Source organism: Olea europaea, chromosome 4 (assembly GCF_002742605.1).
Source record: "Olea europaea var. sylvestris chromosome 4, O_europaea_v1, whole genome shotgun sequence".
Taxonomy (NCBI): domain Eukaryota; kingdom Viridiplantae; phylum Streptophyta; class Magnoliopsida; order Lamiales; family Oleaceae; genus Olea; species Olea europaea.
Window position 1 is genome coordinate 1,722,603 of NC_036240.1, and position 15,176 is coordinate 1,737,778.

Below are 15,176 nucleotides of genomic sequence, written 5' to 3' on the forward strand. Positions count from 1 at the left end.
GAACTGATTGAGAGCCCAATGGAAAACTCGCCTATTTTTCTAGTTACAGATTTTGATATAATTATACATGCATGGTATATATGACATTGTATTCATTTATCATTGTCACTTGTTGCTATAAAGCTACAAATTTAGTTATAACGAGTTTCTCATATAACAAAATGCGCATGCACATACTCAATGCTTGGTAGGATACCATTATATTACTTGTAATCAATTTCTCAAACAAGCATATGCATGCACTAAATGCATGATGCAACCAAAAATGTTCAAATTTTGTCTGTCTCAAACAATGGCTACAGGCTTACGCTGAAATAGCTCTCAAGGATGTATATACACCAATCTTTACCTTTACAAAAAGTTTGGAAGCCTTTTCAAATCTGCTTCACCGCCTCTTCTTGAATGTCTTTGTTATGTGCCACAGTTCCTTATGTCCCTTGCTCCATTCTAACTTTCTAAGATTGGGTTTCTAACTAATAACTATTCTTCGTCAATATGCTATTATTTTTGTTTGTCTTGTTATTATTATTATTTTTAAAAGAACATCATCTATATTACTTTGAGGATTGACTGGTAAATGTCACCACACGTGCAACTAAGTTGTTTCTTCTTATTTTAGTTTTGTTTTTCAGTATCTATATTACTTTGACCATTGATTGGTAAAATTCAGTGCACAGGAAATGTATGTATTAGTTTTCTAACTTTATATCTGCTTCTTGTTCTATTTCTTTGTTTTTCAGTCAACTAGATAATAACAACTTCGACGGGAGTGAAATACCTCTTTCGTATAGCAACATGTCTCTTCTGTTGAAAATGTAAGTGCATAAAATCTTCATTTTTGCTCTAAAATATGGTTTATGGTTGCTATTCTTAGTTAAATTGTGCATATTAAATATCCCAAAGTCATGGAACTTTTATCTCTAAAATGTGAATATCTACTCAACTTGGAAACTGTTTAGCTTTTTATGGAAGCTCTTTAGTTTCAATCAAAGACGGACCCATTCATGGATACTAGGTACATGTACTACAATTATTCGAGCTAGGGTTGGTGATATTTTGTTATTTTGCTGGTTGTTTCAGGAGTCTAAGAAATTGCAATTTACAAGGACCAATTCCTAACTGGAGCAGTATGCCTTCTATTGCATATATGTAAGTCATTAAGCACAAGGTTTTAGAATGTTGGTTACTAATCACTATGGACATATCTTTATGGTGTCAAGTGCCGGCCTTTTATTTGAATTGTGGATTTCCCTGTTTTAAATGGCATCTTCTTAGCTGAGGTGAATATGAATGGTGCAGAAGAAGTATTTATTTGATTTCTTGACAATTTTCTGGTCATTGGGTTTCAAGTTAATGCACTTGTTAATTGGGGTTCTAATATTGATCATGCTCTCAATTCAGAGATTTGAGCCTAAACCAGCTTAATGGATCGATACCAGCGGGCGACCTTTCTGAGAATATCACTACTGTGTAAGCACTGAATTTTTGATTGTTTTGCTAATTCTTTTGTATTACTTCAAAACGACATTTCTAATTTGAATTAAAAAGGGATTAAGTTTCCACATTTGGGGTTGAATGTGTTAAATTCTAATTATGCAGTGATCTATCCTACAACAATCTAAATGGGACTATCCCTGACAGCTTTTCTAGGCTTCCGTATCTGCAGAAATTGTGAGCTTTCTTCAATTTTATGTACTGAAATGATTGTGTCTTAAATTTATCTCGTCTCCCAGCTGGCATTCACTTGTCCACTTAGCGCCCAAGATTTAGCTCTCTTGTTTCTTACCTTGCAATATATTTGTTGGATTAAAGATATTTTATTCTGCAAGTGCAGGTCACTGGCAAACAATTCACTGAGTGGTTCTGTTCCATCCACCATTTGGCAAAATAGGACTCTTAATGAATCTGAGAGACTGTTCTTGTAAGATTGACATGGGAAAGAAATTCCCCTCCCTACCCCCTCTCTCCATCTGAGGAAAAGAATTTACCCTCTCCCCTCGCACATGAGTTTTGAGTCTATTATCTGGCATGGGATCATGCTGAAACAAATTGAATACTACTATCAATATTTTTATTAGACTGGAAACTTTATGGCCTAATGGGAACTGACTGAATTTTTTTTATTTATCTGTAAACTTATTATGTTACTTACACTTTTTTATATTGCAGGGATTTTCAGAACAATATGTTTTCAAATATATCTGGCAGTCGTGCCCTCCCTCTGAATGTCACCGTTAGGTTTGTCCCTTCCCATCACTTTCATCTGCAGTGACATTTCCCTGTTCTAAACTAAACAAATTTCCAGATAAAAATGAAAATCCTGGTTGTACAATAGAGATAATTAAGGGTTGTCTCAGCAAGTGATATCTGGTGATGTTATTTTCTCATTCAGCCTTTGTTATTTCTATGACATTTCCAGCCTCCGCGGAAATCCAATATGCTTAAGAGGAAACCTTGTTCAGTTCTGTGGATCCCAAGACGAAGGTTTCAGCAATATCTTGAATAAAACAGATGCCCGTGCGTGTTTAATGTCATGCCCACCTCCTTATGAGTTAGCCCCACCATCTCCCAATTCAACTTGCTTTTGTGCTGCACCTCTGCTGGTAGGATATCGCTTGAAGAGTCCCGGGTTTTCAGATTTTCGCCCGTATATTGATAGATTTGAGGAGTACTTAAGTACTGGTATGAAACTGAATATTTATCAGCTCCACATTGATTCGGCTGAATGGCAAAAGGGACCTCGACTGAGAATGTACCTGAAGATTTTTCCCGTGTATGTTAATAATAGCACATTTTTATTTAATAGAAGCGAGGTCAGAAGAATTCGTAGCTTGTTTAGTGGATGGAATATTCCCGATAGCGAAGTGTTTGGACCTTTTGAGCTTCTCAACTTCACACTTCTGGATCCTTACAGAGATGGTCCGTCTCCTTTCTCATTTGCATGTTTACTTTTGAATTAGATGAACGAAAGGTAGTCATGTAGTCGCGGTATTTGCTTTATCTTCATTGGAAGAAAGGGCTTATATCTTCTAAAGTTTGGATTTCTAACATAGGTAATTTTCCAAAAAGAGATTTTAAGGGAAAAATGTATTCTGCTAACTGTCGTGGATTCTTTTTTTGAAAGGTAATCAAATATTTTATTAATCAATGCATAATACACGGGAAGTGTATTATCAATTTAAATAAAAAAGGAACAACATGAAATTGAGTAGATGTTTATGTGCCTAGTAGCCGTAGCATTAAACTAAGTATACAATGTCAAATAAAATAATTCTCTAATCTGCATTGTCGTCTGTGTTTGATCATCAAAATAGCGATTGTTTCTTTCTCTCCACACACACCATATGATCCAATCCGGGATAAGGTTCCACACACCATACTTTGTGGATTCTTTTGCCATTTTGTAACAAGTTTAAAACCAGAAAATCAGACACTAATCAAATCGTGTTTTCGAATTTTGAATGGGTCAAGCTTTGACCTATAATTTGTCAAATGTTGAGATACCATTACATTTTGTTAAAAACATGGTTATTTGGCTCGTCTATCTATTACATATTTGTTGAAGCATGAATATTATACTTTTCTGTTTTGTCTTTATTTTATTAGTGTTCCTGTATACATGCATTTATGCAACACACACCCGTATTATTTTGTACATGTGGGAAGATCGTGTACAATAGGCTGCTTGTAGTTGATATGGATCCTAAACTAGGGGGCTTTTTTCATTAAAAAACAAATTAAGCTCATTTGGCAATAATCTATTTGTACACTAACGTTCTATATGCTAAGAAGCCAAATTTTATGTTGCATAAACTTAATTTCAAGATGCACTTAACTCTTGGCTTTGTTGCAGAATCATCCTCATCTTCATCTGGTATAAGCAAGGGAGCACTAGCTGGGATCATACTGGGGACAATAGCTGGATCAGTTACCCTCTCTGCCTTCGTGGCACTTCTCATCTTGAAAATGCACATGAAGAAACATCATAGAACTTCAAAAAGACGTCCATGTGAGTATCTTACACTTCCTGAATTCGGAGGTATTAGTAGGTACATATGTATCTTAACCTTTGTGTCAAGACTTCTAGAGTCTACTTTGAAATCATAGTTATTAGATGCTTTGCGGACAATAAAATTTTCAGTAAATTATTACTTGAATTGAATGTAAACCTAAAAGTTGACAGCTTTCGAAATATGCTCTCCGTTTTCCTCAAGATTTACCTTTCCTTTGGAGTAGAAATCATCTTTAGCGTTGTTTATGTTTAACCACACTAAAGGGTTACTTTATTAAATTTTACATGTATTTACAGGAATAATCAAGAAATATGGTATGACATTTAGCTCTAAAAACAAAGGTACACTACAGAGGATTGCATTAAGCCCTTGTTTGAGCCTCATTCTTGTCAAAAAAATGAATTTTTAAATAGTGTATTGATGGGAAATGTGTGGTTAAAAAATAAAGAAAAGTCATGGATTTACATGTAATATTATTTTACTAAAAATGTGTAGTTGAAGTGGGGTCAAATACTGTTCAAGAATGTATTTTGATGAAAAAAATGGGGCTCAAACAAGGGCTAAATGACGTAAAATAAATGTAAAAGAAGACCCCAAGGCATTAATTCTTCATAAAATGATGTTAAAGTTTTTAACGTAATATAGATCCTGCAAACATGTGCAGTAATGAATTTGCCAGTTTTTCAGTATGGAAGTGTTCTAAAATCTTGCAGACTGCATTTGTTTCAAAACTCATATAGAGTAAGAGGAAATTATTATTATTACCCATTTAGAGAATTCACGTTTTTCCATTGGTCTCAATGTGTTGTGTACTATATGGTCAAGCATTCTGGGGTCAAATTCTTCACTACCACATTACATGGTAGAACTTTATTTTCCCTTTCCTATTTTATGTTTCTTTATCTTTATCAGCAGAAAAATGTAGATATATAAATGTGTACACAGAATTATACACGCATTTATTTATACATGTTTGATGACCTAAAGAGGGGGAGTCTTTATTCAACTATTTGAATATTTTACATCGAATGCAGCATCAAGAATTTCCATCCGAATCGATGGTGTGAAAGATTTCACTTATGGTGAAATGGCGCAGGCAACAAATAATTTTGCAAACTCAAGTGTTGTGGGGCAAGGAGGTTATGGAAAAGTTTACAGAGGTATTCTTGCTGATGGAACAGTTGTAGCCATAAAGCGGGCTGAGGAGGGATCATTACAGGGTGAAAAGGAGTTTTTCACAGAAATAGAACTATTGTCGAGGTTACATCACAGAAACCTCGTGCAATTGATGGGATATTGTGATGAAGAAGGTGAACAGGTACTCCAATAAGATATTTAGTTTTTCTACAGTTGGTCAAAAGTAAACTTCACAACTTTGAGTTGGAGTTTGACTGTTCAGTTCAGTGGTTCAATTTCTGATTTTTATATAAGATCATTCACTTACTAATAGGCCTGTTTGGGTTTGGATTGGAGGTTTTAGCAGATTCTTGGCATACCTTCATTCTCTTTATAATTTTTAAGCTGTCTCTTTAAGATCCGGCTTTATGTAAATATCATGTAGGATAAATAACTTAGCTGAAAATGGATGTGTAATTACAGATTAGGTGGTAGCACATGTTTACGAAAGCTTAAAAGCTTACTTATGAGATTTTAAAAAACTTATATTTTATTGGTTAAAAGTTGGAAATGAGTAATTTATTTATTTGTAAGCTTTAGCCAAACAATGTTTAAAAATGCTGCATTGCTGACACCAAGAGAGAATGTTAAGTACCCAGTAACGATCAAAAGATTTCCTCTGCTCCCTATAAGAAACAACGTGATAAAATTGTAAGAAAAGCATGTGATTGGGCCACAACACGAAGTATTGACATTTCATTTCAAAAGGCTACTTTCTTAAATAGTTTGTCTCCCCCATGACTTATGTTTTGTACTTTTAATTATGCAGATGTTGATCTATGAGTTCATGTCTAATGGTAACTTGAGAGATCACCTATCTGGTAATGTTTTCTTTTGCAAATCAACCTTTTGCATTTATTTCTTCAATTTTTGTGATCTCTTAGTCTGTGCTCTTGTCTCTAACAAGTATGAGACTGCACATTAGAAACATTGAAATTTTACTTCTACTCTAGACTAGAAAACATGTACCCACATTCAATACTAAATAACATGTAAATTGTGTAACCCACAAATGGCAAACTTTTGTTGCCTATAATTTAATCCAACCTTTCGTTATAGAATTATATTTTGATTCCAAAAGTGTTATTAAGCTTGTGTTCCTCAAGTCCATTTAAGTGTTCTAGCGTGTCCAAAAGTAGAAAAGCAATAGAAAAGTTTTGCTGCTTTAACAAGACTATAATGTTTGAGATTTGCAGGGAAGTCCAAATTGCCTTTGAGTTTCGCTATGAGAATAAGAATTGCGCTGGGTTCAGCCAAAGGCATTCTTTACCTACATACGGAGGCAAATCCTCCAATATTTCATCGGGATATCAAGGCAACCAACATATTACTAGACCCTAAGTTTACTGCAAAGGTTGCTGATTTTGGACTATCACGGTTAGCTCCAGTTCCCGAGTTTGAAGGAGGTGTGCCTTCTCATGTATCAACAGTTGTAAAGGGGACTCCGGTAATGTTATTTACAAGAGAGTTTTGAGTATTTATTCGAAAATGCAGCATCCAGTTATTACTTTCTCCTTTTGTTTTCCTATTTCAATTTCATGACAAACAAAATAAATTTACTCATCACTCAAAATGGGCATGCTTGATCACTACAGGGATATCTTGATCCTGAATATTTTTTAACACACAAGCTGACGGACAAAAGTGATGTTTATAGCCTTGGCGTTGTTTTCCTCGAACTATTGACAGGAATGCACCCTATTTCACATGGGAAAAACATTGTTCGGGAGGTACCTTATCATTGCATCAATTTTTCTCATAGTTAAAAAGAATAAGGAGCATCGATTATGTTAACTTTTCAATCGTACTATTTCATTGTTTTGTTCTTTTCTCGTTGTTTCTCTTAAATGTTTTAGATTCTGGCCTAGGCATTGAGTTAGAGGAGGTAAAGAGTCAAGGACAAAGGGATGTCAGAAGTAATTAATAATGAAATTTACAAACATAAGTTAATTTTCATCAACAGGATAACAAACACCAAATATTAAGGTTAATAAAATAACATGATACATTTCAAGGTCAGTCTTAAAAAATTATCATTTTTCAGAAAAAAATTGCAGCTAAAAGGCTATTTAACAGGCCAACTTGTCAGGCTGGTTCTTAAAATGCAGGTTCTCTTAATATATTGAAGACTCGAGTTTATAAAACAGTTGATAGTTAATATTTTGTCTATTTATGTAGGTCAACATTGCATATCGTTCGGGTACGATATTTTCTGTTATCGATGAAGGGATGGGATCTTATCCCTCTGAATGCGTGGAGAAGTTCATAAATTTGGCCCTTAAGTGCTGTCAAGACGAGACAGATTCCCGACCTTCAATGGCAGAAGTGGTTAGAGAACTCGAAAACATATGGCTTATGATGCCCGAGTCGGACACCATGATATCTGAATCCATAGTCACTGATCACGAGAAGGATATAACTCCACAATCTTCATCTTCTACACTAAAACATCCATATGTTTCACAAGATATCTCAGGTAGTGATCTTGTGAGCGGAGTTATGCCCACCATTACACCAAGGTGATGATATAGATAAGATTCATATTTTCCCATCTATGCCTTTTCCATTAATGGTAAGTTGACAAAATTCTGTACAGTCAATTTGTTTCATTTGTATTATGATCTGTTTAGTGATTCAGTAATATCAATGCAATACACGATAGCTTTTGTTTAAATCGTAGTAATTTTCTTAAACATTTTGATCTGAATACAGTATGAGCCACTTGATTAGAGGTGTAAACACTAATGATTCTGATAATCACAAATATGCTGCTAAACTAATGATCATGGACTTGTTCTGAACTACACAAAAGCCATTCTTAGAGGGGTAAAACTAGAATAGACCGCCTGTAACAAAACATGAGCCATGTTGAGACTACTTTTTTTCTAGACAGGCCAAGCCTAAGCCATCCCAGACTCCTAGTTGACACCCCTAGCCATTCTCAACAAGTGACACAAAACAAGTAAATTCATCATTTGTCCCCTTCCAGTAAATTTCTGATAATCCCATAAAGTGCCAGTTCTATTGTCTTTCACAATTACCACTCTTGGAATTCAATAACTTACATTTTAGTCTTTTGATCAACATAGATTCACTTTCTTCTCAAACTCCGTCTGGTGGCAAGAACTGGTGAAGATTTTTCTTTCTTAGATTTTCTTGAATAGTTCTTCTTTCCACGCTTTTTGACCTCCTTAGGTGTTTCCTCAGCATTACTCTCAACTTCTGCAACCGGGTTTTCATCATCTTGATTTGTACATTCGTGTGCTCTAACTATGTAAACCTGTAGGATATGACACAATCACTCTCACCACAAGATAATTGAGAACTATCATAGTCATACCACTCCATCAACAATTATAATTATAAACAAACCTTAAATCTTGTGGGTTCAATCAGTTCAAATATTAAAGCATCACCATCATCCAGTTTATGATCCAACGCAAATGCTCTCCATCCTCCACTAAGCCCAGTTCTCTTGCTAATGTAAATAGCCTCATATTCTGAGCCTTCTTCATCCTCTAGTACAATATCTACTGTGGTTTTGGGAAGATGGTTCTCACAAAATTTAGTCGGAAGCCCCTATTTATAGTATCAAAAGGAGTAATTAGCAAACATAATATGAAGTTCTAAATTTTGCTAGCACCATAATATACTGTAACTTACCAACCAGAAGCAACTATAAACATGAGATCGAAGCATTGATTTGACGAAAGATGGATTTTCAGAATCTAGATAGCTTTGGCGCTTCTCTGCACACTTCAAAGCTTGAGCTTTTTCTTCATACGTAGCAGTTCTAACTTCTTCCACCGGCCGTGCTAGATAGCTGCCAGTCCAAATCGTTAATCGCAACTGCATAACTTAAATTAAATATCGTGATATTATTGTTGAAATCACCCATAACATTTACGTTGTCCATGAGGAATTCAACTTTGTTCTCTTACGCAGTGGAAGATGCTCGACCGCAACCTGTGACAATGACGATTTTCAACAAGAAAATAAATATGAGGAACAGAATACCTTTCTTTTTCCAAGTTCAGGAATTTAAAACAACTTTATACTTAATAGGGGAGAATAAGAGAAACAAATAAGCTCTGTCATCAAGAAAACTACATTTTTCAGATTTGCCAAATGGATAACGAAACATTGATAGAAAGGGAATCAACATAAATATTTGATCAATGTACAAAAAATTTATTAAACCTTGAAAATTGTTGCCAGAAATCCAAGAATTATATTTCTAAAATTTTCATTTACTTGTCAAATTGGATTCGTTCAGAAGCAAAAGAAATTCAGAAACATCAAGACTTACATCATCACGGTATGATGTAACTGGATTGCGTGCACGAGTTGAGCGTCTCGGCTCTGACGAATAAATAGTAGTTGGTTTTGGTCTAATATGCCGAAGCTACATAGCATAATGTGGAAAGGTTAAGGAGAAACATTGTTTATGGGCATGAACTAGGTAGTAAAAGCTCAAATGTTACCTGGGACTCGTCATTTTTTTTGAGATCAGATAGGCTTTTAGATAGCTTCAAGATCCCCAAATCCTTTAGATGAATTGACAAGAAATGATAAATTCTTACATTTAATTTAAACAAATCTATTTCTTGAAAGACATCGCTAAAATAGCATGGTTGTGAAAAACTGAGATTTCATTCCGGGAGAAGAGGTCAAGCATAAACTACCTCCAATCGTCTTTTGTTGGCTAAAAGTGTCTGGTATCGAGCATCTTCATAACTTTTGGCACTGCTTTCATTTGCCATTGATTACCAGATGTATCTTCAGAGCCCCTAAATGCACAAAGAATTGTAATGTTCAATGCTGATCGCAAGTTATCAAGCTCCCGTTTGAATCTCATTTAATAAAATTTTATTAGATTTCATTTTTTTTCTTATTTTCAATCACATAATCTTTCATAAATAATATTAAATGTAGATCGAAAATTTTTACTTCTTTTTCAACCATTTATTTTTTCTTTAAAAAATACTATTCTACTCATTTTTATTTTCAAAAAATGGGGTCAAACGAGACCAAGTTAAAAAAGCTGCTTTTAAATACGAAAAGTGGTTACAAGATCAAACATTGATGAGTAAAGTAAACTACTTTATGGAACACTTAACTGGGGATTTACTTCTTAGCTGGAAAGAGAAATGGGTGACCGTAAAAAGCCAGAGATGTTAGGGGTGGAGAGAGGAAGATAAAAGCGCCACTTTTTTGAATTTTGAAAGGTTAATGCAATTCTCATTTCTCTGCTTTTTAGGGTTCGAATTTCGGTCAAGGCCCACAAAATTTTAGTTCTGCTTCCCACGTGTGAAGCGTTTGCCGGAGGGACTCGAAAGATTTCGGTTTTTTTGAATTGTGGACAGTGAAAGAGCGTAGGCCCTGGGTTGTTTTTAGCTGAAATCAGATTTTTAGCCCTATTTGACCCACTTTAAAATTCTTCAATTTAGTTTAATTTTTTCTCTTTCATATAAATTGAAAACTTTTCTTTCTTTTACAATCATTCATTTTTCAAAAAAACATTATTCACATCATTATAAATCCAAATAATGAAAGCCAAACAGGAACTTAATAAATATTAATTAAAGTTGATGAAACATATAATTAAAAAGTTAAAAATTATGAATCGCATATAATGTGTGACAAAAATAAATTAAAGGAAACATAATATGGACGTTTAATAGATATTAAATCTTTCGAAGTTCTATTAATACTTTCAAGGTTATTAATATCTTTATTGCATATTTCTATATGTTTTTGTTGGGTTTGTGACCCAAATTAGGGTGATTGTTTCGAAATAAACTGTTTCCTTATTTACATGTGAAAAAAATTGTTTCCTTATATATCACGTGATATTTATGTAAACATATTATTTTCGTATTTCACATTATTTCTATCTTTATGTTATGCTATGTACATATAAATAGTGTTCTCATCTAGTAGTTTTGTTTATACAAGAATTTTTGAGTTCTTGTATTTCTCTCCATATTGACGATTAATAAAACGTTGTGCTTCTGCGATAAACTCTCTTTGTTAACTTATTTCCTTTTAAATCTTGTTTCTTGTTGTGATCTTCATTACTTCATATCGTGTCATTAATCTCATTCATTACAATCTCTACGGGTCCAACAAGTGATATCAGAACTTGATTCTCGTTGTGGATTGGTTGAGGTTTTTTAGAAATTACTCCTTTGAAGTATGATATTCTGTAATTGAATTGCGATACAAGGTTTTCTTTGGTGCAGGTAAAGATGAGAGCTATTTTGGCGCAGTTTGATTTGGATGATGTGTTTCTGGGTTTTGAAAAGATGCCAGTTATTTACACAATGGAGGGATCAGAAGGCTTTATTGTTGATTTATCTTCATTTATCCAACAATATTTTGTAGGATGTCTTGAAGGAGAAAACGACAGCTGTTTTGTGGTTAAAATTGGAGCAATTTGGTATGATCAAGAATCTTACCAGTAAACTGACTTTAAAGTAAAAGCTGTATTCCCATCCCATGGTGGAAGGAGGGTTGTTAGAAGACCATATTGTCGTGTTCAAGGAAATTGTTGTAGATTTGGAACGTTGGAGATTAAGTACGATGAAGAGGATCTTGCCTTGATCCTGTATGTTCACTGCCCGGCTCTTATGCGTAGTTTCAGGATACCATTTTGTATAGTCGAAATACTTTGACTATAGACAATGTTTATGATGCTTTGCACTCAATGGAGAAGTTGAAGCATTTGTTTGGAGCTACATCTAGGGATGAGGAAGCTCTTGTGTCTGATGGTGGTCGACGAATGGGCAGATCGAAGAATAACAACATTTTGTTTTACTTCTACTGCAGATGTAAGGGACATATTCGAAAAGATTGTGATAAGTTTCAAGTTAAAGGTGATTTAACTACAAATCGTGGAGCACAACCTTTGACTTCAGACGAAACAAATGTAGTTGATGATTTTTCAGATGGTAGAGATGTGATGTTGACCGTGGTATACAATGTGAAATCTAGGCTTGACGAGGAGTGGATTCTCGATTCGGTATGTTCGCATCATATGTATTCCAATTCAGACATATAAGGCTGTTCAGTAAGGTGAAGTTGTAATGAGAAACACCAGGCTTATCGTATTGTTGGGATCGATCAAGTCAGATTTGTGTTGTGGGATGGGATAGTCAGAACAATTGATCAGGTTTGTCATGTTCTATACTTAAAAAAGAATCTCATCTCACTTAGTATTTTGGATGCAAAATGGTATAAATTCTCTTATGGAGGTGGAGTTTTAATGGTCCGAATGGCTGTTCGAGTTGTATTGGAGGAACGGAAGAAGTCTCAGTTGTACATCTTGTTGGGAAGTACAGAGCTAGTTAAGAGACATCGGGACAAGTTTAGTACCGTGATGAATATTCAGTTTGGTACTGTGCCTCTTGTGATAGGCTATAGGTCGGTTCAGAACATTACTCAAGGGAGCAGTTGTGATTCCGTTTTGCCACCAATTTTAGCGGATACACTGTATTCAGTTGCTATGGTTGGACTTATAGAGCGTAAGTACAGTGGTGTCTGATATATTTAAATTCGTGTTTGTAACCAAAAGACGATCAAATGAGTAGCTAAATAATTTTTATAACTAAAACGTGGAAAAACAATGATAATTGGTTTAAAAATCAAATGTTATTGAATTTCCGACGCTACTGATCAATTTTTAGTTTTAATTCTCAATCAGTAATAATTATCTTAATTCATGTAATTGCGACGATCGATAATTTCACTTTTATTTATTATTTTTTCCCAATATATAATAAACATATGGTTACCACGAGACGATTCTATTCCTAGTCCGAATTCATTTGGCAAACATGCATTGACATTTAGGATTATCACATATGATCGCACACATCACAAATATTACTCCTAACATTTATTGCCCTTGTGTCCCAATAATAGTGTTTCTACCAATCGTGAGTTTTCCAACACTACGAATAAGCAACTTATTGTCCTAATGGTGTGCAAACACTAAAATAATTAAATAGGCATATTAATGAAATCACGACACAAGAATTAAGATAAAAACACAAGTTTTGAATTAAAACTAATAATTAAACAATATTGTCTTTCGTCCACTATATGAAAAGATTTAGCCTAACACCATATTAGAATTAATTAATCAAATAAAAGTGGAAGGACATCATCGAAATTTGACGACAAGTGATTAATTTTCCAATGAACGCTGCCTTTTTCTTCAATTTTCAGCCGCCCAAGTGTGTGTCTAATTCCCTCAGCTGCCTCATTTTTCTTCCAGAACGACGCCAATTTGCTGCCTTATTAATTTCACCAAGTTGGCTGCCTTTTTCAATGATTTTGTCTCCAAAAAATATCCACTTTTTCCTTCAATTTGCTGCCACAATAAATTCCTCCCCCAAAGACCTCTACCGTGTATATATAAATATATATATTAACCAATAGCCTACAGCTCACTTCTCTTTCTTTGTTCATGTGTGTGTATATCTTTACTCTCTTTAAAGAGAGGCTTTGGTTACTGTTCATTTATATCACAGTCGTTTTCACATTTGACTTCAATTTATTCGATTTTGTTACAGTAGTTTGTCCTGTTCTTTTTTTTTTCTTTCCTCCTTTACATTGTTTTCCCACTTTACCCTTGAAAATCTCACCCTACACTAATTAGCACATTGAGGGCTTAATGGTCACTTGCGCCCACAGTTGTTGACTTTGCACAGACAAATTTTTTTTTTAATTTTAATTTTAATTTTTTTATCTCTTAAAAGAGAGACTTTTGTTACTGTTCATTTATGGCACAACCGTTTTCACACTTGATTCCAATTTATCCGATTTTGCTACAGTAGTTTGTCCTGTTCTTTTTTTTCCCTCCTTTACATTGTTTTCCCACTTTACCCTTGAAAATCCCACCCTACACTAATTAACACATTGAGGGCTTAATAGTCACTTGCGCCCACAGTTGTTGACTTTGCACAGACAAGTTTTTTCTTTTATTTTAATTTTAATTTTAATTTTTTTAATTATACTATTAATATATAGTTTTTGTAAACTTTTTAAGAAACGCGTTTGATATAATTTTAACTATTTTCGATATTCATTTAGATCAATTCGATGAGTCCATAATATAGTTCTCGAAACGAGTTAGATAAAATATAGACAATATATTTTTTATAGATGTTGCGTTTAAAAAAAATGACGAGTTATACGCATTTTTTAAATTTGACGTCAAACTATAATTGGGGATTTGGAAGGGAAAACGGCGAAATTTGACCTCGAAAACGATGTCCACCAAGCGAAGCTAGGTGGCCATGACGTGCGTGTCGAAAAGAGCTTTCTGAATTGGGGTCATGGAATCAATTTCGATAACTGTAGCAAAACTTATAGCCAAATTAAAAAAATAATAATAATAAATTTAGAAAAAAAATAAGTCCGAAAAAAAACAAAAAAAAAAAAAGCAAAAAAGCAAACAGAAGAAGAAGAGTAAAATTAGACACTCCGCGCTGCGCGGAGTGCTGAGAGGAGTGCTTCACAATTTTTTTTTTTTTTTTTTTTTACGGATTTTTTTGGTAATTCGACCATAACTTTGGCTACGGTTGTTAGAATCGTGCCCATGACCGCAATTCGAAAAGCTCTTTTCGACGCGCACGTCGTGGCCACCTCGCTAGACTGGGTGGACATCGTTTTCGAGGTCAAAATTCGCTATTTTCCCTGGACTTCATTTACGCGTTTGATATTTGTTTAACTATTTTCGATATTCATTTAAATCATTCGATATGTTTATAATAATTCTCGAAATGAGTTTGATAGAATATAGAAAATATATTTTTTATAGATGTTGCGTAAAATTTTTTTTTTTTTTTGGTATAAAAATTCCTAATAAAATTATTATCGCCCTACTTTTCTTAATTCCTTTACGTAAAATGTATAAAAAAATATATTTTCTATATTACATCGAAACTCATTTCGAGCACTATATCATAGACATGTCAA

At 34.1% G+C, this 15,176-nt stretch overlaps 2 protein-coding genes across 3 annotated transcripts in view; one reads left to right on the forward strand and one right to left on the reverse strand.

Moving 5' to 3' along the window:
- Nucleotides 1-7,863, forward strand: part of LOC111393227 (probable LRR receptor-like serine/threonine-protein kinase At1g06840) — a 10,882-nt gene extending 3,019 nt beyond the window's left edge. Inside the window, exons 6-18 of one of the 2 annotated variants that reach the window (XM_023018666.1) lie at nucleotides 741-815; nucleotides 1,081-1,149; nucleotides 1,402-1,470; nucleotides 1,600-1,671; nucleotides 1,835-1,921; nucleotides 2,170-2,238; nucleotides 2,420-2,919; nucleotides 3,854-4,009; nucleotides 5,048-5,331; nucleotides 5,959-6,010; nucleotides 6,386-6,636; nucleotides 6,785-6,919; nucleotides 7,368-7,863. In XM_023018666.1, the coding sequence (XP_022874434.1) occupies nucleotides 741-815; nucleotides 1,081-1,149; nucleotides 1,402-1,470; nucleotides 1,600-1,671; nucleotides 1,835-1,921; nucleotides 2,170-2,238; nucleotides 2,420-2,919; nucleotides 3,854-4,009; nucleotides 5,048-5,331; nucleotides 5,959-6,010; nucleotides 6,386-6,636; nucleotides 6,785-6,919; nucleotides 7,368-7,712 (2,164 nt within the window). In that variant the 3' untranslated portion in view covers nucleotides 7,713-7,863. Of the gene's footprint in view, nucleotides 1-740; nucleotides 816-1,080; nucleotides 1,150-1,401; nucleotides 1,471-1,599; nucleotides 1,672-1,834; nucleotides 1,922-2,169; nucleotides 2,239-2,419; nucleotides 2,920-3,853; nucleotides 4,010-5,036; nucleotides 5,332-5,958; nucleotides 6,011-6,385; nucleotides 6,637-6,784; nucleotides 6,920-7,367 lie in introns of both variants that reach the window. The other variant, XM_023018665.1, reaches the window with a different exon arrangement.
- Nucleotides 7,853-10,424, reverse strand: LOC111393228 (putative B3 domain-containing protein At5g58280). The gene is made up of 8 exons (XM_023018667.1): nucleotides 10,310-10,424; nucleotides 9,875-9,979; nucleotides 9,674-9,736; nucleotides 9,499-9,594; nucleotides 9,097-9,155; nucleotides 8,853-9,012; nucleotides 8,562-8,768; nucleotides 7,853-8,469 (listed from the first exon to the last, which is right to left on the reverse strand). Exons 2-8 carry the CDS (start codon nucleotides 9,950-9,952, stop codon nucleotides 8,281-8,283), a joined length of 852 nt encoding a protein of 283 aa, XP_022874435.1. The 5' UTR covers nucleotides 9,953-9,979; nucleotides 10,310-10,424; the 3' UTR covers nucleotides 7,853-8,280.
- Between the last annotated feature and the right edge of the window lie 4,752 nt (nucleotides 10,425-15,176).

Coding starts and splice junctions, on each gene's coding strand:
- LOC111393228 (XM_023018667.1), bottom strand. CDS start 9,952: ATGGCAAATGAAAGCAGTGCCAAAAGTTATGAAGATGCTCGATACCAG. Junction 9,737..9,874: donor CCAACAAAAGACGATTGGAG/GTAGTTTATGCT, acceptor ATTCATCTAAAG/GATTTGGGGATCTTGAAGCT. Junction 8,470..8,561: donor TTGAACCCACAAGATTTAAG/GTTTGTTTATAA, acceptor CATATCCTACAG/GTTTACATAGTTAGAGCACA.